Source organism: Cydia fagiglandana, chromosome 10 (genome assembly GCF_963556715.1).
Source record: "Cydia fagiglandana chromosome 10, ilCydFagi1.1, whole genome shotgun sequence".
NCBI lineage: Eukaryota > Metazoa > Arthropoda > Insecta > Lepidoptera > Tortricidae > Cydia > Cydia fagiglandana.
In genome coordinates this window covers 15,042,968-15,068,548 of record NC_085941.1, presented here as the reverse complement: position 1 = coordinate 15,068,548, position 25,581 = coordinate 15,042,968, and the positions used below count along the sequence as shown (strand labels likewise).

Genomic DNA, 25,581 nt, shown 5'->3' with positions numbered 1-25,581 from the left:
CTTCTGGCATTAAGTTCGCCTTTTGTACAATTTTTACTGTGCAATAAAGTTTCAATAAATAAATAAATAAACGGTATCAACTCTACAAGTTAAATCGAAGTGTATGCATAGATTTGAGATGGTAGGTACCTATATCAATTTATCCGATAGGCAGAAAGCCATCTATTACTGAACAAAGGCCTCTACCAAGGATCTTCACAGCTTCTTTTATCCCGAGCTACTCCTATCTAGAACAATTTTAAAGCTGAATAAATTAATCATAAGTACCAATAATTTAACTAGATGACTGCACTGTATTGTACACACCGCCCACAAAGATATTCCTTTTACTGACGTGAGGGTTCAGTACCCTTGCTAAATGATGTACAGTGAAAGTGAAAGACACAATGAAACCACTCATGCATAATTGCATACAATAGGTAAGCTATATTAAGTACTAGTCAGCGAGTAGGTATTCCAGCAATTTTGTAGAATACCTAAGTAAGGATGTAGGCGTTGTACGTAATGTTGACATAATTATGTGAAAAAGTACAAAAAATATGGACCATTAAGGTCATTTCTCAGAATAACATGGGATGACATTTAATTTTCTTAGTATCTTTTATTTAATGTGTTTTATCAAAGCGAAGCATGATCATGATGGACGATTTAAAACTCGCTGGAGCTTAAATTACTATCTAAAATACGAGCTCGTATTTTGCTGGAGTAGGTACACTCTATTCAAAGCACAATATAAATGCCAATCATAATCACGTGTTCTATACAGGTAATCGACCAGTACACCAACTCTGGCCAATCTGTAATTAACAAAAGCATGTAGTCCCGCTATTTCGGTACAGCACATACGCCATTTTGCATACCTACTAGATAAAGTTGTGTCGACCCCTGAAATGTAAAACTTTTGAAATAGTCGGGAGCGGTCATGTAGAACACGAAAATAGTTTTAGGTATGCTAGGTATGAAATGTTATGAATGCTCGGTCAGATAAAATATTTGATAAATATTATGATATAAAGTTGTGTAGAAGTTTGAAAAGATACGATGTATTTTGTTGGCACAGACATTTTTGATTTATCGTTATGTATATTTTGCTATTTTTACGGGACATGCATGACTCAAATCGACAATACATTCAAATGCAACATAATAGTATATATATGTATATGGTGAATAGGCATTTGTCAGAATTGTGATTATACAAATAAGAGTAATATGAAAAAAAAATTCGTTCAACCATGTGTATCATCAGCAAATTATCACATGTTTATATTTAACTTCGGTGGAAGTAAAAATAAACTATATCCTACAGCAAATATATTACAGGATTTACAGGTATAAATCGCTCAGGCTAAGTATGTATCAAACCAAAAACTAAATCAAAGAAATTTCTTAATAATTTGTTTGATATCAATTGATGTAAATGCCGTACGTTTCAGTAAAACAAATATTTACTACCTAAATTCAGAACATCTATAGCATTTACCTACCTATAGAAGTTGTCATTCCTATATACGAGTTAACTGAGACTTCATCATCTTGCGGTATGTCGTAGATTTCCCTCAGGGTTTCGTCTGACGTATAGAACTATGTCGTCGCAATCCCATTACGGTATCTTACGTCTGTCATCTATCTCTAGTAGACAGCATTCAAGTATTTCGGTCCGGTCCGTAGAGAATCACCTAAGTACGTACGATACCGGCCCATAAAATGTGTTAAATGCTTAGAGCATTTAATAACTGGAGGGGCCATTAAGCCGCCCCCTCCCCCCCTCACCGAAAAACTTGCAACCTTTTGTATGGACTGACATGGCTATTTTTACGTTACGTACAAATCATGTAGAAATAGCAATACATTTGACGCAAAAATCGGCAGATTGTTCCGTAAAGAAAATGACAGCGATGACATCTCCAGTTACTAAATGCTCTAAGGTTAAATGGCATACGAATGTACTAACGTAACAACGTAATATTTTTATAACAGTGACAACCCTACAACAGTTATTCGTTTTACAAGGGGGGAAAGTTGTTGTTTAACCGCTCGTGCTAATATTGATACCCGAGCAAGCGAAAGATCCCAAAGTTGAACCACGAGCGTAGCGAGTCGTTCGAAAAATGGAATCTTGAGCGTTACGAGGGTTTCAAAGCACGATGGTTAAACAAAATTTGCCCCCGAGGGAAACACAACATTTTTCACCACACCAACCCGAAGCAAATATTAAATGTAAAATATCAAACAAAATCAAACCAAATCAAAACCAAATGAATGTTATAAAATATTTATCATCCAAAATCATCATTTAAATTCTACCAGCAAACATAAGAAAATAACTCAAAATTTGCATTTGATTACTTTGCCTCACATGTGAATAAATTGCAACTTTGCTATCAGTTTTTGAAGTGCAAAGTAAGCCTTTTAGAGCTGGTGTGGAGAAAAGTTATTTAAATTGACACATATCATGTCATTAATAGGATCTTCTTGCTAGGGTTGAGACGTAGTTGAGACATACCTACAGATGTTTGCACTAATGTTTAACATGCTTATTTATTTATTAAAATATAAAATAAGGCTGTCAGTTTCATATTCAATAAGAGATACCCGTTTTAAATATTTGTCTCATCTGCTAGAAGATAACGGAAAGTTTAAAATCAATCCACACTAAAAAAAAGCGTTTACCTACCACTACGATTACGCATGCCGCTACCGCTGCAGCCTCTGAGGCTATACAGCCAGGGCTCGGAACCGGTATTGAAATACCTGTTAATATCGTTCCACAACCGTTATATTATTTCGTTCATTAAAAAACCGGTTAATTGATGGAACGTGAAGTAACAAATTCCGTTCTCTCTCCTAACCGGTAAGGAGAGGGAACCGAACTTTATGATTCGCAGGGAACAATATAATATCGGTTACTCTTGGCTTTCGGAGACTCTCGGTTAAAATCGTTGTCATGCGTGAAAGAGATAGCAATACTTACTCGTTCTATCTCGCTTCGGAATTTTCAATTTAACCAGTTAATTTCGTTCTTCGAGAACGAAATGAGAACGTATATGGCATAAACCGTTATCTCAAAAGAAAAGTTTTTTAACCGGTAACCGCAAACGGAAACGAAATCCTTTTCATTCCCGGGTGAATGAACGAAACCGGTTTGACAAATGAGAACGGTTTCCGAGCCCTGTATATAGCACAAAAACGCTCTCATTCAGAACACGTGCTTACACCTTCAAATAGAGTGTCCTTATCCACGGTTTATCTATTTACAAATACTTGTACATTTGTTATCTAATGCTCTTTTATGTTTAATTGATGTTCAAACAAAAAATGTTCCTGACATTGCGAGTTGCCTCTCATTATTATCTCGACTGAGTGCCTAGACCTTGATGTAAGTAGGTAAGTATTATAAGTCTATTTAAATAAAATATTTATTTTAATAGACTTTAATAGATATTTATTTATTTGACTTTAAAATTAATAGACTTTATTAATTTCTACTTACTAGGCAAGCAGAACATTACTATAAAGAACTATTTTTGAATAATATTCAAAGAAAAAAAAAAATACACAATATTCCATACGGGTCTCTATTGTTTCCCAAACAGTTTTAAGCCATAATGTATTGTTTGTCCGAATTTTCTTTAGTCATAATTGGTTTTTCTCAGAAACGCGTAACTTTTCAGGATTGCCATAAAACAAACCTAACCTAACCTATCCTATCTATAGAATAGCCTTACGAAAATCCTGAAAAGTTAACGGTTTCAGTTTTATGACTAACGATAATATGACAAACGTTACATTATGACTTAAAACTTTATGGGAAACAAAGGGACCCGGGGAGGGTAGATACATATAGGTACCATTACATTAAATTGACACACACTACAAGCAATTTTATTACTATACCTAATTACCTAGTTACCTACAAGTAACTACAGAATATTTATTCTACTTCTAACTGTTTTTCGATTACATTCAACAAAATAAAATTAGCTTTACTAATTAAACATAATACCTATTATATCCTAAAATTTCAAGCTCAAATCAAATAGATAATGTTTACCCTTGAACTTTTGCTACGTTACGTTACATATACCTACATATACATATATGGAGTGTGTGTTTAAATCCCAGATTCACGAGTTTAGATCTGGAAACTACGTTAAACATTACGGTAGGTAAACTAAAAGGGCTAAAACTAAAACTCAGTAGATAAGCGTCTAGTCCCAAAGTTCAGTTCAGTTATCGTCGGCGAAAACTAAATGATATACAGGGTGTTACTGACCATGGGGCTTTAAATCCAGGGCTCGATTCTACTCGCTAAACTGAGCTACTTTTATTATGGCACCAACCCCGAAATCACGAAAAAATTTTTACTTTTTCATACATTTTGGCTGATCAGATGTCGACGTTTTCTATGGAAATGCCAAAAAAATTCCTCGATTTTAGGGTTGGACCCACAGTAAAAGTAGCTCAGTTTAGTGAGTAAAATCAAGCCCTGGAATTAAATCCCCATGGTCAGACACATACTGTATAAACGCTGGTCTCACGATAAGCGAGTAGCGCCTAGCGGTAAGAGCGTGCGCCTTGGAATCTGGAGGTCGCGGGTTCAAACCCCGGCTCGTACCATTGAGTTTTTCGAAACTTATGTAAGAAATATAATTTGATATTTACCAGTCGCTTTTCAGTGAAGGAAAACGTGAGAAAAACGAACTAATCCCAATGCATGGTTTCCCCTCTGGGTTGAAAGGTCAGATGGTAGTCGCTTTGGTAAAAACTAGTGCCGACGACAATTCTTGGGATAAGTTGCCAAGCGGACCTCAGACTCCCATGAGCCGTGGCAAAAATGCCGGGAACAACGCGAGGAAGATGATGATGATGACGAAAATGAAAGGTGCACTCTACTTTAAAATATCGTAAGGTCAATAATTTTGATTTCAGTACCATATATCGTACCCTGTCACAGCTGACAATAAAGGTTCCCGTTATTTCTAACACAATACGGTGAAATTTAGTTTACTTTATTGTATTAAACAACAATTGTTTATGTTATTCCCACTGAAATTTAAAACACAAGCAATTTTAAGCACATTAAAATTTAGTTTCAAATAAAAAAACATTTACGAAATTAACTACATATCAAGAGATCATTCTCATTGCCATTTAGGTAAGTTTTAAAATCCTACTCTTTGCCACTCCTAAATCCTTCTTTAGTTTTAGGTAGGTATACTACAGGCGTGCAAAGTTGAAAAACATGTTAATTAGAGCTCCATTAAAACTAAGCTAAAGTAAGAAACAGAAATAGCTTTTTAAAAGCAAAAAAAAATACCAATTAAAAACTTTAACTAATTTGCAGACTGAAATACTCGTTACAATGGTTTTACTCACCTCAAAGTTGGTGATAAGAGGCGGCTTCTCGCCACCCACGGTGTACGAATACCACCTCCTTCCAAGCCTTTTCAGAAGTTTAGAACTAAGGTACAACATTTTAACACAGCACTAACTGTCCACTTAGTTCACTTGGCCGTTTCTATCGCATTGCAACACAACGCGCGCTTTGGACTCGTTAGCCAGTAATGATAACTTTATACACTCACAAAATGAGGACGGTTATCAATGTTTGATAGTGAGTTGTTTGAAACTTACTTAAATAAAGAGTTTGCGATTTTTATATCTTATTTACACGTGATATTTGTTTTTTTCAGAGAACGCGTGTCAATTAAGATTTTGTATTTTAGCTAAATGTACATTATACATAAGATGTAAGGTAGGTATAAGAGCATCAGGTAACATGAACAAATACTTAACCGCTAGAAAAATAAGAAGTTACCTAGGTGCATTTCTATGCTTTATACGAGTAGCATTATGTATATGTTATATGTTGATGTAATTTTACGCAGCATATAATATAAGCAATATTATATACGCACGCAGAAATATCTAATTAAGTACTTTATCTATTATTTTTATTAAATGTTTAAATAACAGAACTGTTTTGTAGTTGCAGCTTTGCAGCAGTTGCATTTAAAAGGCGATCTCCGTTTACGTCTCCAATATCGCCTTATACATACCTCTATTACATATTATGTAAATAGACATGCATTTATAAATGCAATACAGTATGTTTGCATACTGCGTCAGACGCGCGCTAGCCCCGCGGAACTAAAAAGACCTAAACGGCTACAGTAGTTATTAAACATGATCCCTTTTAGTATAATAATGTTTTAATGGACATTGCACGTACTTGTTAGCGACAACTAAATGAGCCTTGATCCATATCATGCATCTAATTGTTCATATAAGCAACAAGGGTGTTGATATAGCAATATGCTGTTCATACAACATGCTGTTCGTCTGCCAACAAACCGCTCTGTGGTTTGGCAGAAGAATGTAATGTATCTAGATGTAAGTAAGCTAGTGAATAAACGCTTTAATTATTATTTATTATTTTTTTTATTTACAAAATATTGCCTACTGTAAGTATCCTCCTTTGTACATACTCGTACATTAATTAATTTCAATCGAGTACAGGTAAAAATTGCTAATTACCTCCGATATTGCTCCCATGGTCCCAGAGAAACACCTCGAATATTATTTCCAAAATGTTTACGACTCCAAGTCCCATTTCAGTTATAAGAATGTGAGAAACTTGAATTAATAAACTACCCGTATATATTTCATCAACGAAAAATTCAACGTTCAGTAGACTACTTAAGTTTTAGTAGGTACCTAATCTACAGTTGTGCTGGTGACGTCTGAGCTATAACGATCTGTTGAGAAAATAACTCCCTTTTACTGATAGGTACTAGGGTAGGGTACTAAGGTAAGTAATAAAAAGTCTGCGTTTTAGGTTTAATTTTCTAAAGCCTGGTTCAGACTACGTAATCCCCGTAATTTGGCTTTACTAGACTTAAAGAAACCTTGCTATAACCCTTAATGAAGTAGCTAAACCAAGCAGATGGGATTTAACACAGACAATTCTGAACAGATGATTTGCCATACATAACGGCTTTTAAAAGGCTGTTTTAAAAGGGGTATATAAATACATTCAGCTATTACAGGAGCACTCACAAAACAGTCTGGAGTATTTCATAAATAAAAATCACACGGGTGTTTTAATGCCTATAAATTATGTTCAGTTGTGTAATGCTTAATCTACACACAGTAACTCTGTACGCTCTTGAAACATTAAAGGAACATTTAAGGGTTGTGTCCGAGCCGTTAGATTTATCTTGCAAGGGTCAGAGCTTTAGATCCTCATTTGTCTTTCCTACCCCTGAGGGGTCGAACCCTGAACAATCTATATTTTTAAGTAGTGACATACTTATTCAATAAGTACCTTTCTATCTTTAAAATATTACCCTTTTAACTAGTTTGGGAATTAGCAGCCAATAAATAGGCCATTACAAAACTATATTATTCGTACAAAGTAATTTCACGTAAGACCGTCATGACATTTTTGTGATAGTTATCCACATTACATATTACTCATAATATAATCAGTTTAGCTTATGACTACATCGAATTCAAAGACCTGTTGAAGAGATTCAGAAACGCCGAAGGAGACCGTGGAGCTGACAGCTTCCTCGCCTAACGTACAATAATAATCCAGCGGTGAAGCGCCGCCAGCGGCTTCGGTACTATATATTAGATTTATTCATTTATATCTTTTTTTTTTGGATTCGATTATCATGTTATTTAATACTCGTAGTTGTTTAATATAGCCAGTTGTATACCATTGACTTTTGTACTGCTACTGACCGTTTTCCGCTATTAACTTCGGTAACAACTACACGTGCCAGATCCTATCGCACTACTTTATCTTATTAGTGGTTATCTAAAACACAAAGACAGTATTTAACAACACCGATAACGTTTATTGCCACATGCGTCTGGGGCATGTTTTGCAATTGTCATAGTTATAATTGGATCGCGATATCAACTTATTGGATTTAATTTTAAATTACAATTATAGGTGCGAGTGTAAACCTAAATGCAATCTCTTAGTACTGATATGGTATTGGACTTTGTACCTACCTATACTCTTTATCTTTAGGTATTTAAATAAAAGTAAACAAACAATATGCACATTTTCGGGTTATAACATTTATGTTGTTAACCGACCAAATACAAATCCGCCTGGGGGCCCGATTCGGATTTTGATATAGAAATCGATTAGATATCTTTTAGACATCACCAAGATACAATAACGATATGTTTAAGATCTAACCTGTCAAATTTGACATTTGCGCGATTCTGGAGATACTCTTGAACGACTACCACAGGATATGACTTAGAGATCCAATTCATATCTAATAGATAACTTACTCTATCTAACGTAAAAGTGACATTGGTTGTCCGAATTGCGCTGCAAAAGAGAACTAGTTGATATCTAAACTATAATGCATCTAGAATGGATCTAGTACGTGTCGTCTCTTGTGAATATCTTGAAGTTCGAATACGGCAGTGGATCCGTTACTGAACTACCTGACTTTAACCCTACAATTTAGAGAGTATGGAAAATATATTTCGTAAATAGGTACATATCATAGGTTCGTGATTTATTATGACATTTTCAAACAGTGATCCATTTAATCTCTTCAATTAGTTTAATTACTACGACTAGACAACAGACATAAATAATAATTAGAGAGATCCAATCATAATTGTTTATTTCAAATGAATGATTAGGCAAATAAATAAAATATTACAAGATTGTTTTACAAAACATAGTTTCAAAGTTCATTGTCATTGTAATCATTAACGACCTCTAATTGGTTTAACACAATAAAGATGTGTTTATCAGTATTAAAATGTTTATAACACAAACCTAACGTGTGATTATCAAATGTTAGAGTAGAGGACGTTCTAAATGTTCTATCCGGGTTGGTACTAAGCCAAGTATTCCTTAGATTTTCGGCCTGACTCGAGCTTTAAGAGCCCTTCAACGTGCACACTAGCGCCACAACTAAATTATCGTGATTATTTAAATTTCACGAAAGATATTTAAAAAAGGCGCACTTGAATACATCAAACTAGTTTTTATGTTGCTGGATTTGTCAATCTATGCGTCCAAAGTAAAAACGGCCGTTTTTGTTTTGAGTTCCTAGATCGACGAATCGGATACGGCACTGGTATTGGACTCTTTATGATGACAAACACCATACGTGATGGACGTTTTTTAGGGTTCCGTTGTCAATAGGAAACCTTATAGTTTCGCCAAGTCCGTGTGTCTGTCCGCTCGCTGATTTTCAATGCTATAAAGCTGCAATTTAGAATCGATATTTATATAGGTATAAATTTTGCCGATAAGGTGGTAAAATAAAAAAGTAATATTTTTTAGGGTACCTCCCTAGACATAAAGTGGGGATGACATTCTTTAGGCTTTATGTATCGGGTGTCGTTAGGTAGGTCTTTTAAAACAAATAGGGGTCTTTAACACAAATTTTTTGACAAAATCTCATGATGGCAGAGACACTGAGTACCTGTAAAGATGTGATAGGTACTTATAGACAAGAGATATTAATAATGTACAATTGTACAGGCGCTCTGCAGAAAACAGATGAAAAACCGCATAACCTCGAGCACGAACTTGAATTCGTTCCCGCACACCGGATGCCGGATGCTTAACATATTAAATTAAAATTCGTGAATTTCATACGCTGAAAACTTCAGTGTTCATTAAAAAAAATGCTCCAAAATTTGTAGTAAACTTTCGTTATACAATTTACACAGTTACTAATTTAATCCATAGTACAATACAAATAGCCTAATAATACATATTATCTAAGCTTGTGAGTGTGAATTTACCGATTAGTCCGGTTTCCTCACGATGTTTTCCTTCACCGAAAAGCGACTGGTAAATATCAAATGATATTTCGTACGTATATAGATTCCGAAAAACTCATCGGTACGACCCGCGACCTCCGGATTGAAAGTCGCACGCTCTTACCACTAGGCCACCAACACGCCCGTGTATTTACGAGTACCCGGTAGTCCATTTTTCGGAAATTATTTATCCAAGTTGCAATTTCTGCCATTCGCAATTTTTACCAGTTTATTTCCTTTCAATCTTCCTTTCCCGAAAGCATTTCTAACCATTCACATATTTTCCCATTATATTTATTTTTCTTTAGCTTATTTTCCTGTAGGTTTTGTAACCATTCGCAGAATTTGGATAGGTAACTTTTCTTATTATAATATACGACAGTAGTTGTAAATCTTGTAAATCAATGTCGTACAATAAAATTAACGGTTTTTATATTATATTTCGGAAAGTACACAATACACGCTCTTGTATCCAAAAGCAATTTGAAGTAAAACTTAATATAAGCATCCGTATTAAGTAACCAAGATTCTGCCTCAAAGTCGCATACCCCGCCACCGCAACTTCGTCGAGGCGAAATCCATTCGAAAAATGTAAATCCTGAGATTTTTCGAAAAGTTCCACTTAATCGCTACATTTCTCAAGTCTAACCCAAAAAAACTCCGAAAGCAACATCCGTTGCATTACTTACAACCCCGCATAACCATAATAGCCCAACTCTCTTCAGGTTCGCCAGGAAATGGAAACTTTTTAGTGTAGAGAGGTATTACTCGCATTAAAAGCTTTTGAGGGCACCTTTTAGCCGGGAGCGATCTTTATTTTGCTTCACTCTGCGTTTGCAGTGGCTGAATTTAGGTATTTAAAAATATCTTTAAGTTTAAATATTGAGTAAGATCACTTCACTTCCTTGCTCCAATTTTTTATTACATATAACCTATGTAGGTACCTACTTACTTGAAGTCAATAGTTTTGAAAACACCTACTTAATGATGAGTCATGCGTGAATTACAGACTAAAAAGTACAACAACACATTGATTTGTTTACAGTTTAAGGATTTCAGGTAATACGCTAATGCTACGAAGGAAAACGGAAATGGCTGTCGTAAGAAGAGCCTTTATATTACGGATACTTTATAAAATAACATTATTTTGTATGATTCAGCGCAGCAGCGGGGTTTGAATTTGAGAAAAGCTCTTTGAGCCACTGATGTTCAAGATTGCTTTGATTTTCTTTAATATTTATGTAAGGTATGTTGGGATAAGTGCGTATCTGGGTTAAGTGAATGATGGATTCAGTTATTTATAAAAACACGCATCATTTTTGATTGATTGAGTCACACACCTTTCAATACCATTTTCATATCAAACTAAATATTCACATAAATCTTAAGCAACGGGTTTTTCGTAAATATTTACCATCTTATTCATAAACGCGCTACAAACCTCAATTAGCTAATAATCGTTTGTCCTTATCTGTCGTATTGACTTGTGTATTTGTAAGAAAGGGATAAAACATGATTTTACTAAATCAGGCCCGTATAGTTTTATGAATAAAGGGGTAAATATTTAACGACATAGCTTTTTCACGAGGTAGCTCTGAGATCCGCACTTCTACCGCATCACGTATTTTAACCAAGTTATATTTTTCTGCGTTTTTAATATTTATTGTACAATACATATTATTGATTTACATAATATGTACCTGTTTATATATGCTGGATTTAAGAATTATGGCTGGTGTTAGATGCCATATTTATCCGCATTTCCCGCCAGGGATCAGGGGGCTAGTAGTGGAGATATTATTTAACGAAATACACGAAATCGAGCGGTCGAAATTCATAAATCGGCCCCCAGTGTGGACTTACATTATAACACGGAGTGCACTGAAAAGAGAAAAAGGGTATCTTGTATGATGCAAAAAAATATGTAAGCTTATCTTCATAAGTACGTATTAATAACAAGCACTTTTTAAAATCCTTACAGGAGTGAAGCAAGAAAAGATTACAGAGGACCGTGAAGGATTAGGTACAACATGTCGACAAATAGTCCGAATTTACCCCAACATACCTTATTGAGCAAGGCGCGGCTTAATACCTAAAGCATATTTCCGCTATTATGTTTTTTATGCTTATATGTTTTTCATCATTTTTACACGGATGTATGTAAGTATATAAGGAAAGTTTTATAATAGAAAATGTAGCTAGAACTCGAAAGTACATTTATGTTATTGTAAATTTAAACTATGTACTTAGTGATTTCGGTCTATAACATCATGTAACCTTATATAATCTCCTTATTTAATCAGTAAGAAACTAAATACCTACTTGTACATATCTTATGCATACAAGCTAACAATAAATAGAGGAGCTAGTAGGGAATATAAACATGTTTCTTATGTAAAATAATTCCGATATGCGTCGTAAAGTTCTAGACTTGTATGCAGACTTTGCCCTTAGCACTATATATGCATGCGTGCTATTGATGCCTAGAAAATAGTATTAAATTTACCAACATAATTCTATTTGAATCGTACAATTCAATTTAATTTATCACTTTTATCAGCCATATTAAACCAAAGTCGAAAAACTATTTTACGCGTATATTTCTTTGAAAAAAAAAAAACAAATTTTACGGTTAATGTTTTTACTTTAGTCACTCGCTCAACATTTTTAATCTTGAATTAATTTTCATATCCTACATTGTAAATGAATACGTACACGAATTAATTTGTTATGACTTAATTAATATGTAAAAATAAATAATAACATTAAATACTTACGGCTAATTTAAATCCCTTTATGCTAAAATTCCTCGCTTGTTGAATCCGAAAATTTTCTCCAAACAGACGGTTTTGCACGCATCCCCTTCTCAGGGTCAATATCAAAGAATTATAACACATTTTAATTATTTTTTACCACTGATTTTAAATTAAAAAGATCATTAAATATATTAACAGTTAGGTATGTTTTTTTAGTTACTAAAAAGCCATTAAATGACCTTTAAACAATGATGTCCTTTGTTTTGTTATTGTTGCATGTTAGCACTTCCAGGTTGCTAGACTGCTAGTATAATTGACTGTGTTAGTAAACGGACGATAGGCCTTATATATATTATATCAACATTACAACGAGTGACGTGAGCGATAAAGTACAGATATACGGGATGTCACAATTTATATTAGAGTAATGCTCATTGAAGGCTAATAATACGGTACGTATCTTTAATATTTCAAAACGTTCATATCCAAATGTAAGCCCAACTTACGGCTTACAGTTGGTGCACGAAGAAACGTACAATACAATCTAATATGATATGATATAAAAGTATGATAAATTTACTGAAATCTTATTTTTTCATTTCTTGGACCTTTATACATTGGATTTATATCAACCGGGAGATGGACTGTGATTACCCTTTGTATCGGGAGCTCTAAAACAATACAAAGTGTAATCACGGTCGATATTATTACCCCGGTCGATATTAAGTCTAGTGAATCTAACCTGAATCATACAAAACTTTATGCATTGTATACTCGTATGTATCAGGCCCTAGCTATCAAAACCGATTCTTATGGCTACAGAAATAAACATTGGGCCCGATTTGGATTTTGAAATAGACAATATAGACATCTACAAATAGATATATAGATATCTTTTAGACATCACCAAGATACGATAACGATATGTTTAAGATCTAACCTGTCAAATTTGACATTTGCGCGATTCTGGAGATACTCTTGAACGATTTCCACAGGATATGACAGAGATCCAATTCATATCTAATAGATATCTTACTCTATCTCACGTAAAAGTGACATTGGTTGCCCGAATTGCGCTGCAAAAGAGAACTAGTTGATATCTAAACTATAACGTATCTAGAATGGATCTAGTACGTGTCGTCTCTTGTGAATACAGATTAAGTGCATAAAGAAGTTACATATATTCATTGAGTTCAATTTATTTTTTAACAACAAATCAAAACATTCTGTAGTATATTACAGTTGTCATCTGTTACTATTTATAGAAAATGTGGAGTGGAAAATGTTAATAGTTAAGTGAGTAATATAATACGTCCGCATTATTTATCATTATGTATGTACAATTATATCATAATATTTTAAACTGCTCTTATTAATACCGAACATAGGTTTTCTTCTTCTTAATAATATTTTGTGTTGTTCTATAGTTAACTTGTAGAAAACGCTTTAAAGGAAGTCATGTACTTACGTAGATACAGTCAGCAGCTTTACATTCTGAGACAGGAAAGTAGGCTTATTAACACAATTTTTAAGGGATAAAAGTCGTGTGAATTTTACTTTACCCGCATTTCTTCTTTTTATTTAATTTTTTTATATTTATTTTTACTGATAATTATAATAATAAAACCCTTACCATCGTTAGAGATACTAATCCTACGGTCTAATATTATTGACCCTACACAAACATTAACAAGGCCTTACAGGCTACTTACATGAGGATGCTGAAGTGCACTAAGTAGTGAAACACCGAACCGGAGCGGCTGTGAACAAAAATATAAAAATCATAATTAAAATATTATTTGAAGCCACGGTATATTGAAGCTATGATAGGCATAAGTGGCATAACCTAGGCTTCTTATCTCAACATAACTGTGTCTAATACCTTCTATATAATTACGAGTACACATTGACAGATTTGACCACCAGACAGATTACCAGTTCGCCATTCAGTTCAATGATGAAATTGATGATATACCCTTAACTTATACTTACCACGATTTTAACAAAACGGAGCTTAATCGCGTACTTTTATACGAGAGGCAAGTGTACGCAGTTAATTTTTAATATATTAAAATAATTTATAAGAAACCAAAAAACTAAATTCCACAATATATAAGATGTATTTAAACAAAAACTTTCTGTTTTTTTTTGTACATTAAATACCTACCTTATCGATATTCATTTTCCTATTCTGTCTTGAAATTAATTATACTCCGATGAAAGGTTCACCCTGATGCTGAAAGTAACAAGCTACACTGTTGGGAAGTAGAGTCATTGGTTATCGATATGCTGATATTAATATCGATAATAACCGTGAACAAATGAACAATAAAACAGGACTCTTCATTAATTGAGACATATTGTATATACTATTAGTAGTTAGTCAGAACTAGTTAGCTAAATCGTCACCTCTATTTTAATTACACGCTTATATGTGTTAAAATTGTTTTTTTTACATACAGCTACATGATTTTGGAATAAGTAGGTACACTATTATTATTTTTAACGGGCATCATTCGACACTATGGTGTGCGGTAGGGGAGACCGAGGTGAGTTGTGATAGAGGAGAGTTGTGACATCGTTGATTTTTTGGAATCTATTAACTAAAAACAAGGTCGCGCGTTTGTTAGTTCAAGTTACGAGCTAACAAACGCACACTGTTGCGAGCTCGCTAACAGTCATTAGGTTCCAAAAAATCGACAATGTCACAACTCTCCTCTGTCACAACTCACCTCGGTCTCCCCTACGTTTGGAAAGGTCTACCTAATGGAAAAATTTGCGGTTTTTAGTGTTCCGTATTTATACATGATTCTCGACTAGAGATGGCTATATAGCTTGTATGTGGGCCGATTTTTTTTTCACAGGTCGTATCATTGTCATCAAAATCAGGATCTGAGGATGAAATCCTGGAGAAACCAAGAGAACTTTTCAAATATATTACATAGTAATAATAATGTATTTAATCAGGAACTGCTGATGAAAACCATAAAATAATTTGATCACTACATTCAAATGTCGAGGCCGCAAAATGTTTTAGGTATATGTACATAGTACTGTTTGAGTTTGATGCAACAGGTAAATTTTAGGGTAAAGATAAATTTGATAGATCGGTAATTTCAGCGAATAATTAAATAGTAGGTATAGGTGTACGTCTGTACGGGCCCGAGAAAAACACGATTAGTATTGAAATAAAATACATACCATGTACACGTACACATTTATTTAAAGAATAGAATGAATATGGTGGCAGCAATAGATATGGCTGCACACACGGTTAAAAAGTAGCAGCAGTAACGGTAACAAACTTGACAGAGTTGCTTCCGAAGTGAGCATGATTTGGTGCCACATTGACTGAAATCAAAAGAATATAAGTTTTGTAAAGATGTGCTCAGTTAACTGTTTCGAGTTTCTGCCAGATGAGTTGCTTTCACGATAAACCCGTAAGGGTCAAACAGAAAACTGTGTTACGTTCTTTCCTGTAGACATACACAAGAGTTAAGGGCTATAAAGGTCAATTTTCTTATTTAACCCTTATCCACGTGAAAAGGTCCTCCTTTTATTTGGAGAACTACTTTACTTACATTACTTACATGCCCACAAGCTGTTAACTATTGCCCACAGGAGAGAAAAATTTACAGTTCGCGCGAACACACTAGTTTTCTCTCCTGTGGGCAATAGTTAACAGCTTGTGGGCATGTAAGTAATGATTTTATCATAGTTCTCCAAATAAAAGGAGGACCTTTTCACGTGGATAAGGGTTAAATAAAATTTTTACCTTTATAGCCCTTAACTTTGTGTATGTCTACACTTCTACAGGAAAGAACGTAACACAGTTTTCTGTTTGACCCGTAAATCATACAATTATCGATTTCCAACAGGGATAGCTAAAAGCTAATATGAAATAACAACCGCTAATTTTAGTTGCGTCTATATTTAGGAGCAGTAATATCATATGTAAATTCAGGAGGTAACATACTTCTGGAGTATATCATGGTGTAGAATTAAATAGAGTCGTAAGGTTCACAACGGATTACTAATATGTTGCATAAAATTTATTGTCATATTTTACTTTCGCATAGCAACCCTTGGCAGAATCATCATTTCGCAGAATTACTTTTTGCATAAGTTTCATGGCATACTGTTGTTTCGCACAATTTTGTAAAGCAGAATAATGCAATGGCATAATCTCAATTTGAAGAATAATACTATAATCGAATAATTGTTGTGCCGAAAATTGCGTCGCATAATATGTACTTGGCATACTGTCTTTTCGCACAATTTCCTTAGGCAGAATAATTCATTGGCATACTGTTGATGAGAATAATATTTTGATGGATAGTTAGTTTCTCGCCGAAATATGTTACATTTATGTGTTCGGAGTTTCTATTTTTTTTAATTTTCCGTACCTTACTACACCAATGAATACCTACTCCAACAGTACCTATTGAGCAGGGGTCGCAGTTCTAACCTAACCTAACCTACACTTCTGGAAGCAGTTTCTTTTGAGTAGGGGTCGCAGTTCTAACCTAACCTAACCTACAGTTCTGGAAGCAGTTTCTTTTGAGGGGTGTGTAATGATCCGTATAACAATTTTTGATATATTTTCAAAATATATAACAACTTTTGATATAATTTCATGGTGTATAATCACTTAAGCGGTATAATGAACTTTTGATATAACAACAAAATAACTATTTTCATGGGATATAATGTTTAATCGATATAAAAGCTATTCGATATAACGTTTACTGGATATAATGAATATTTGTTATAAGTATTTATGGTATAATGTATTCAAATGTATAATAATAAATTGAGGTTATAATAAAAAAAGTCGGTTCTGGCGCTTCGCCGGCCGCTACCGCGGCACGCTCGCTTCGCTCGCTCGGCTCGCGCGCTGTAGGGTCGCAGTTCTACCTAACACTCCTCCTCGCTTCGCTCGTCGTCGTACCTAACTGAGACCTGCCTTAAGTTCGAATACGTAGGTTGTTATAATAGTAGTAAATATTACAAATTATACCAGTACTACATTGTGCCAACTGAGCGTTATATCGAACTTAATTATATACGCTGTTAATGTTAGATTAGAAGTTGTTATATTACAAGTTCATTATACTTGACGATAGTTAGACTCTTTAAGAATATTTATTTATTTATTTATTAGTCAAATAAGTAACACAGCATTACAGTAAAACCAAAGCACTGTGAAACTACAAAATAAAATACAATAAGTACAAAGAAACTACAAATAAAAACCAAAGACAAATTAAACATTAGATTTGGGCGACGACGTAACAGCGTGGCTCCGTACCAATACACATACACGTACACGTAGTGGCGTAATATACCATGTATTGTTATAGCAAAAGTGCATTATGTCCCTCAATCGTTATATCGACTAAAAATATATCAAAAGTTGTTATATGGACCGTTACGCACCTCACTCTTTTGAGTAGGGGTCGCAGTTCTAACCTAACCTAACCTACAGTTCTGGCAACAATTTCTTTTGTGTAGGGGTCGCAATTGTAACCTAACCTAACCTATAGTTCTGGCAGCAATTCCTTTTATGTAGGGGTCGCAGTTCTAACCTAACTTAACCTGTAGTTCTGGCAGCAATTCCTTTTGTGTAGGTTCAGTCAGCGACATGAGTATTATGCGGTAACAATTTCGGCAGAACTTTTATTCTGCTGCATAACATTCTGCGAAATTCAAGTCTACAATATGAGCAATATGCCATAATAAATTCGGTGGAATGTAATTTATGCTACATACAATTCTGCGTATGTAAAATCGACGATAGTAGTATTCTGCTATTCAAAATTCTGCCAAATGAATGTTATGCGACATGACAGTTATGCTAATTATACAATTATGCAAAAGTATCATTCGGTTAAAAATGTTTCTGCGAAACCTGCTATGCGAAGTGTATTTCGGACAATCGATATTATGCAAGATAAAGGGAAGCCGTTCACAACAATTAAAAGATCACCGACGTAAAGCGATCTTACGCTCTTCGGAATCGCCTTTTAATGCATATTCTGTCGGTAGTATCGGTAGTGCTAAGTTAGATATGAAACTCCGAGGTGGACTTTATCCTCTATGCTACTTAGGTACTACCGCGTTCACCTTCGCCTATTGAGTTGGATTTCGTTAACCTACCAAGGTTTTCTTTTGACATCAAGCCCCAGTTGTTCAGGTTTCACAAATATACTTATGATATTCGATGTATCTTGTCGTCTGTCGAGAATGGGATCATTGCTTTTGTACGTATTTTCAGCACCACTACAGCAGCATGGGTAAAATGGATCCCCTGAATCGCCAGGAGGTGCGCCCACTAAGCTTGGGCTACCAGACAAGTCGCCTGTACCAACTAACTCGTCTTCTAGCTTTGATATATACATCTTTTCTAGTTGGTTCAACTTTCTTTGCCGTTCTCTTTCGAATTTTGCTAATTGTTTTTCATATTTGTTCAATGCCTTTTCGTTTTCTTTTTCGCATTTTTTTTCTTCCTTTGAAAGTTGTCTTTGATATCGTTCAGTTGCTTTAGTCGGTTGGCATCCTGGACAGGGATCGGGCATTTTGAGTGATGTCGCAGAATGACCATGAAACGAGAAATTTTGTAATTACTTACTCCAAAATAATATGTTTGTTTGTTTGCTTAATGTGAAGTTTATAACATTGATAATATGTGTCATTAAAACTTCAGTTCTGTCAGTAGTCAATCCGAAACCCTTATTGACATTTGTTTTATCAGTGAGGTTGTCTCAAAAGAGCATTTAAAAAGAACCTCCTAATAAAAATTACTATTACTTACTTTATTCAAAACCGTTCAATACATACATTATTTCTTTCAGCATTTTTCAATCAATAACATCACTATTGGCCTTGACAGATCATATTATTAACAAATCCAGCTCAAATTTATAACCTGTTATTACAATCAGAACACGCCTCCTGTTTTTGATACTACTGATACTAGCGAAGACGGAAGTAATCTTGAAGACACACTCAGTTTATTGGTTCAATCAGCATCTTATCAACCACTCTAGCCCCGAGCAAGGTTACGACAGTAAATAGATGTTTTGTTTAGATAAAGTAATATGTTTGTAAGTATAATTTTATACAGATAGTGTAATTAAGAACGCTTCAAAAAATCACCAGAAACGCAATACAAAATATCGGAACCATCTTGTTGCTCAAAAATATCGGTACCTAAATGTAGGTAAGGTGTATTCGGGTAATACCGAATGTCGGATAATTCCGAAATTCAGATGCAAATCACCCTTAATTCCATCATAATAAAAGTCTCTTTTCGGAATTATCCGACAGTTTTCGACATTCGGAATTACCCGAGTAAATCTTATGAGATACACGCACAGCACGGTGCATTGAAAAAAATATGTGAAATGCACTTTGAGACAACCTCACTGATAGATAATATGCTGATAAGTAGGTAAAACAAATTTCAATAAAAGTTTCAAATCTCAGTAAAATTACTAAAGCAAAAACAAAAAACCGGCCAAATGCAATTCGGACTCGCGCAAAAGTCGGATCAAAAACTAAGTAACTAACCGACGTACGCTTGACTGCACATTTCTGATAGTTCTGCCTGTCATGTATACCTAGGTAAAAATATATTGTGTACCAATTTTTTTTTCAAAATTTTTGACCCAGTACTACTTTCGGAGATAAATACTTCTAAACTGTTTATCCTAAAATTATAAAAAATATATATATGACATTCTCACAATCTCTCATTTGTTATGTAACCCTAACAGTTAGAAAGACTTAATTTTTAAATTTTTTCGCTTACGTCCCAAAAGTGGCCCCTATGTTTAAAATTCATTTGTTCACGTTCCATGCTCGTCTTTGCGTCATAAACTTACATGTGTGTACCAAATTTCAACTAAATTGGTCCAGTAGTTTCGAAGAAAATCGGCTGTGACAGACGAACAGACAGAGTCAGACATACAGGCGCACGAGTGTTCCTATAAGGGTTCCGTTTTTTTCTTTTGAGGTACGGAACCCGGAACCCTAATAAAAAAATCAAATAACTTAAAAACCAATGAGTTTTGACCCCTGGTTGACTGGACATTAATCATTGCAAATGACCCATAGAATAACCCTTTTCAAAGAATACGCTGCATGTTCACTCACCCTGTACACTTTGGTGCCACTGTCTGTTCTTCCAATCACCCTGTTTATTAAGTATTATAATGCAGACTCCTCGTTAACAAACGTTATACTTTAATGTTTTAATTATTGCGAGGAAATGCTGCCAGCATCATTGGCACTATGCCCCAGGGACCCTCTCTAGATATATAGCTGGTCAAGCAGATCTTGTCAGTAGAAAAAGGCGGCAAATTTGAAAAATGTAGGCACGAAGGGATATCGTCCCATAGAAAATTTGAATTTCGCGCCTTTTTTTACTGACAAGATTTGCTTGACCAGCTATAGTTTTTTTTAGGTTTAGTTTTAGTTTTGTAGGTAGTTTTAATTTTAGGTTACTTTTTATTGTAAGTTTGGTGTAGTCAATGTACTTATAGAATAACTTAACTTATGTACTTATTAATATGTATTGTGTGTCAAAATAAATCTATATAATTTAAATATGTATATATTGTTAATGTGGATCAATTATTTATTTAGACAAGAGTGACATATAGAAAAAATAATAAAGGTAATCATGTGGCCTACATGTACAATTCACTATGGAGTTTATCAAAACCTTTAACATCCTCCCTTTTTGTTAAACGTTATAGGTTAATTTAATCCAATAATGCCACAGATTAATGCCATTCTTGGCTTAGAAACGGGTTTGGTCAGTATGTCCGCACATTGGTATTCTGTTGGAACATACTTTATATTTAGTTCGTTCGAGGAAACTAGCTCTCTGACATAAAAATGTCTTATGGCAATATGCTTCGTTCTTCTATGAAGTTCAGGATTCTGAGCCAGTTTTATTGCAGCGTCATTATCTACCTGCAATGTAGGAATTGCACTTAAAGTGGTGATTTCCTGGAATAGTCGTTGTAGCCAGACTATTTCTCGGGCTGCTTCGCTTGCTGCGACTATTTCTGCTTCAGTGCTTGAGATCGCGACTGATGTCTGTCTGCGACTTGCCCACGAGATAGCACCTCCTGCGTATAGGCAAAGTATGCCTGAAGTGGAGCGTCCAGAAGTGAAATCTCCTCCGTGATCAGAGTCACTGTAACATTCCAACACTCCGGGTTTGTGTCCTTTCTTATAGACAATAACTGAATCCATAGTTCCTTTAAGGTAACGAAAAATGCGTTTTACTTTCAGGACATCTTCATGAGATGGATTCGCTAATGTTCTGGAAACAACACTTATGGCATATGATATGTCTGGTCTGGTTCCTGTCATTAGGTATGCCAGTGCACCGACAGCTTCTCGATAAGGAAATCTGACATCATTGTCTTTTTCCGTATCTGACTGTACTTCCTTTATGATTGGAGTGCTGACAGCCTTGCAATCACTCATGCCAAACTTTTCTAACAGTTTGTTTACGTAGTGTTTCTGAGAAACCTTTATGGAACCATCCTTTTCATTTATGATCTCTAATCCAAGAAAGTAAGAGGCTGGTTTTGTTGTAATCTTGAATTTTCTCTTCAGTTCATTTAGAAATTTTTCAGATTCCTTCTGGTTAGTAGAGGCGATCAAGCCATCATCAACATAGAGTCCCATTATTATTTTGTTTCCGTTTCTGTTACGAATAAACAAACATGGTTCCATGTCACATTGCTTAAATCCAATTGATTTCAAGTAGTCAACAATGCATTTGTTCCAGCATCTTGGTGCTTGTTTGAGACCGTATAAACTTTTCTTCAATTTACAAACTCGATTTGTGCCATCATTATAACCTTCTGGTTGGTGCATGTAGATATCTTCACTTAATGAACCATTTAGGAATGCAGTGGCTACATCGAATTGTGTGAGAGAAAGACTTTCATTTGCTGCAATGCTTAAAATTGAGCGTATGGTTGCCATCCTAGCAACAGGACTGAAAGTTTCGTCGTAGTCTAATCCTTTTTCTTGTGTATAGCCTCTCGCTACGAGTCGGGCTTTATATTTGTCAAGACTTCCATCGGCATTGGTTTTCTTTTTAAAGACCCATTTACAAGAGATTAGTTTTCTATCTTTAGGTTGGTCTACCAAAATCCACGTCTTGTTAGAATTTAAGGATTTCACCTCGCTTTCCATAGCTTTTCTCCATTCAGCTTTCTGAGGACTCTTCATGGCTTCTTTATAAGTTTTGGGCTCATCTGAATCTTCAACTATAGCTGACATGATAAAGTCATCATATCGAACTGGAGGGTTTAGTTTAGATCTATCTCTGAGAATTCTCGCTTCAGGAATTTCATCGTGATCATCATTATCTTCATGGTCTTCATCAGAGTAGTTGATTCGACATCCATCAGGTTCAGGAGTATCGTACCTTTCTACAGGATCACATCCATCAGGTTCAGGAGTATCATACCTTTGTACGGGATATTCCTCTTGTTGACAAGGTAAATCATTTAAAATTTGAGGCATACCAGAAGATACTTCGTCATCTTGTTCTATATCCTCCCTTGCATCAAAGATTGGATGATTTTCTTTAGTCTTTGGGAAGTGAATCTCTATTTCAGTAGTAGGATCTTGCTCATCTGCATCAGGAGCATCTGATTCTAATCCAACAGATCTGATTATAGATTCGTTAAAGGTTACGTCTCTCGATCTGATTAGAGTTGGTTCTTTATTTTTGTTGAAACTCAGCAACCGATAGCCATCATCACCTTCATAGCCAATTAAAATACATTTTTGGGCTTTCTTGGACATCTTTGTTCGCTTTTGTTTAGGAACGTGTGCAAAACATTCTGTTCCAATGACTCTTAAATGTTTTATGGCAGGTTTCTTTCCAAACCAGAGTTCGAATGGTGATTTTCCTTCTTGAGAAGTTGGTCCGGTTCTGTTTAGGATGTAAGCAGCCGTATTGACGAGCTCTGACCAACAGGCAACTGGAAGTTCCTCGTGAGCGTGCATCATAGTGCGAGCAGCTTCTACCAGGGTGCGATTTTCTCTTTCGCTAGATCCATTTTGCTCAGGTGTATAAGGCATTGTCAATCGGTGTTGGATACCATGAGATTGAAGTATTTTCTCAACTGCTTCATTTTTAAATTCACCACCGTTGTCGCTAAGTATTGTTTTTATAGTATGGCCAGTTGTTTTTGCTTCGTTGATCATCTGTACGAGCTTGTCTTTAACTTCAGATTTATGCTTCATGAAGTAAACATGACGATATTTGCTGTAGCCGTCCTTAAACAATACAAAATAACGTAGTTTTGTGAATGAATTTGGAAAAGGGCCACATACGTCGGTATGTATAATCTCACCTGGTGCATTAGCTTGTTGTCTTGTTCCGAATTTATGTCTATGTGCTTTTCCGTAGACGCATCCAGTGCATAATTCAGAATCAAGTTTAACTTTGATGCCAAGTTCCTTTTCAATTAAGTGTTTAACGTGTCTTTTGTTCTGATGGGCAAATCTTTCATGATATAGTTGTAAAGTGTTTTCTGTTGACACGGTGTTCAATTCTGGAGTTTCATTCGATACAGTAACTTTCAACTTATAGAGTCCTCCATTTTTGATTCTTGTTCCAATCAGTTTCACCTTTTCATCATGTATCAATTGACAGGATTCTCTTTCAGATGTGAAGACACTATTCTCAAGTTTATCTTGAGCAGCAAGTACAGAAAATAGGTTTCGTTTAATTTCAGGGACGTACCAGACATCGCATAGTTGGATTCGTTCTTGGCGACCATGGACGTTCGCTAGTAAGTCAACTGTTCCTTTTCCAATAGCTTTATTCTTGGATCCGTTCGCAGATGTAACTGTTTGATCATTATTGAAATGTTGAAAGCTGGAGAATACGTCACTTTGACAGGTTACGTGACCTGTAGCTCCGTTGTCGACATACCAATTCTCAGGATCTACTAAGGTTGTTACTATTCCGTTGATCTCAACTTGCATTAGAGTAAGGTTCAAGTTTGTATTCATAGCTTCGCTTGTCGATGGTTTAACTTTGGGAGGTTTGCCATCCGAAATCCATTTGCGACATTGTTTGACATTATGACCGAAAAGTTTACAATACCCGCATTTCTTCTTTGTTTTGCGTGTGGAGTTGAGTGCGACTAGTGCTTGTGCTTCAGAAGTCTCAGATTCTTTATTTGTCAAAGACCTTTCGTAACTGCAGATTTGAGCTGTCAAATTTTCTATGTTACGATCCTTTTTAGACATAAGCATCCAGCTTGACTTGAACGGGAAGTAACTATCGTCGGGGAGCGTTTCTAGAATCTTGCAAAGAAGTAAGATTTCTGGAAGTTCATGCTTGTCCTTCTGTAGTTCGACCTTGAGTTCATGCCAAATATTTTTCAGCTTAGATATGTGCATTGACATGTCGTGAAGGGGATCCTTGCGATAGCTGAAGAAACTGTAGCATAAATTATAGCTTTTATCCTCAGACGTGCCATCAAATAGGGTGTGTAGCTCATCCCAAATTTGTTTCGCACTGGTTAATCTCATAACTTTTTGAAGAGTAACGTCTGACATATTAGCCATCAAAATAAGCATAGCTGCACTATCCGTCTTATTATATTCTTGTAGAGCTTCTTGATAAGTTGCCATGACAGCGGCGGTTGCTGTTGAATCTGGCTGAGTTGGTGGCTTTAGATTGCCGTTGATAGCATCTAGTCCTCCAGGAGTACCTCTTAGCAGTAACAGTACCTTGCAGCGCCATGTTGTCCAATTTTCTTTACCTTCTAAACGACCAATATCAATTTTGCATCTTGTTGACGAAGTTGACATATTGACGGTTCTTGTTAGAATTTGTTTTGAAAATTTGAAAATAGCTAACTTATTTTTGAAATAAATATTTACGTAATCGACGTTATTTATTTTTCTTCGCTCATTATCAATATAATTAATAAATTTTATTGAAATAAAC

At 35.1% G+C, this 25,581-nt stretch overlaps 2 protein-coding genes across 5 annotated transcripts in view; both read right to left on the bottom strand.

The window, feature by feature from the left end:
- LOC134667950 (delta-1-pyrroline-5-carboxylate synthase) overlaps positions 1–25,581 on the bottom strand; it is a 267,662-nt gene that overhangs the window by 41,366 nt on the left and 200,715 nt on the right. Inside the window, exons 1-2 of one of the 4 annotated variants that reach the window (XM_063525376.1) lie at positions 14,743–14,772; positions 14,288–14,335 (exon numbers count right to left, since the gene is read on the bottom strand). The exons of 1 other annotated variant lie outside the window; for it this stretch is intronic. In XM_063525376.1, coding sequence (XP_063381446.1) covers positions 14,288–14,335; positions 14,743–14,757 — 63 coding nt within the window. In that variant the 5' untranslated portion in view covers positions 14,758–14,772. Of the gene's footprint in view, positions 1–5,379; positions 5,572–12,596; positions 12,864–14,287; positions 14,336–14,742; positions 14,773–25,581 lie in introns of those variants that run through there. 2 more of the 4 variants (XM_063525374.1, XM_063525375.1) reach the window with 2 other exon arrangements.
- Positions 15,784–19,270, bottom strand: LOC134668248 (uncharacterized). Its single transcript, XM_063525738.1, has 2 exons — positions 18,735–19,270; positions 15,784–15,926 (listed from the first exon to the last, which is right to left on the bottom strand). The coding sequence occupies exons 1-2, from the start codon at positions 19,151–19,153 to the stop codon at positions 15,794–15,796; spliced, it is 552 nt and encodes a 183-aa protein (XP_063381808.1). The 5' UTR covers positions 19,154–19,270; the 3' UTR covers positions 15,784–15,793.

Coding starts and splice junctions, on each gene's coding strand:
- LOC134668248 (XM_063525738.1), bottom strand. CDS start 19,153: ATGCCCGATCCCTGTCCAGGATGCCAACCGACTAAAGCAACTGAACGA. Junction 15,927..18,734: donor GATGTCAAAAGAAAACCTTG/GTAGGTTAACGA, acceptor TTTTGATTTCAG/TCAATGTGGCACCAAATCAT.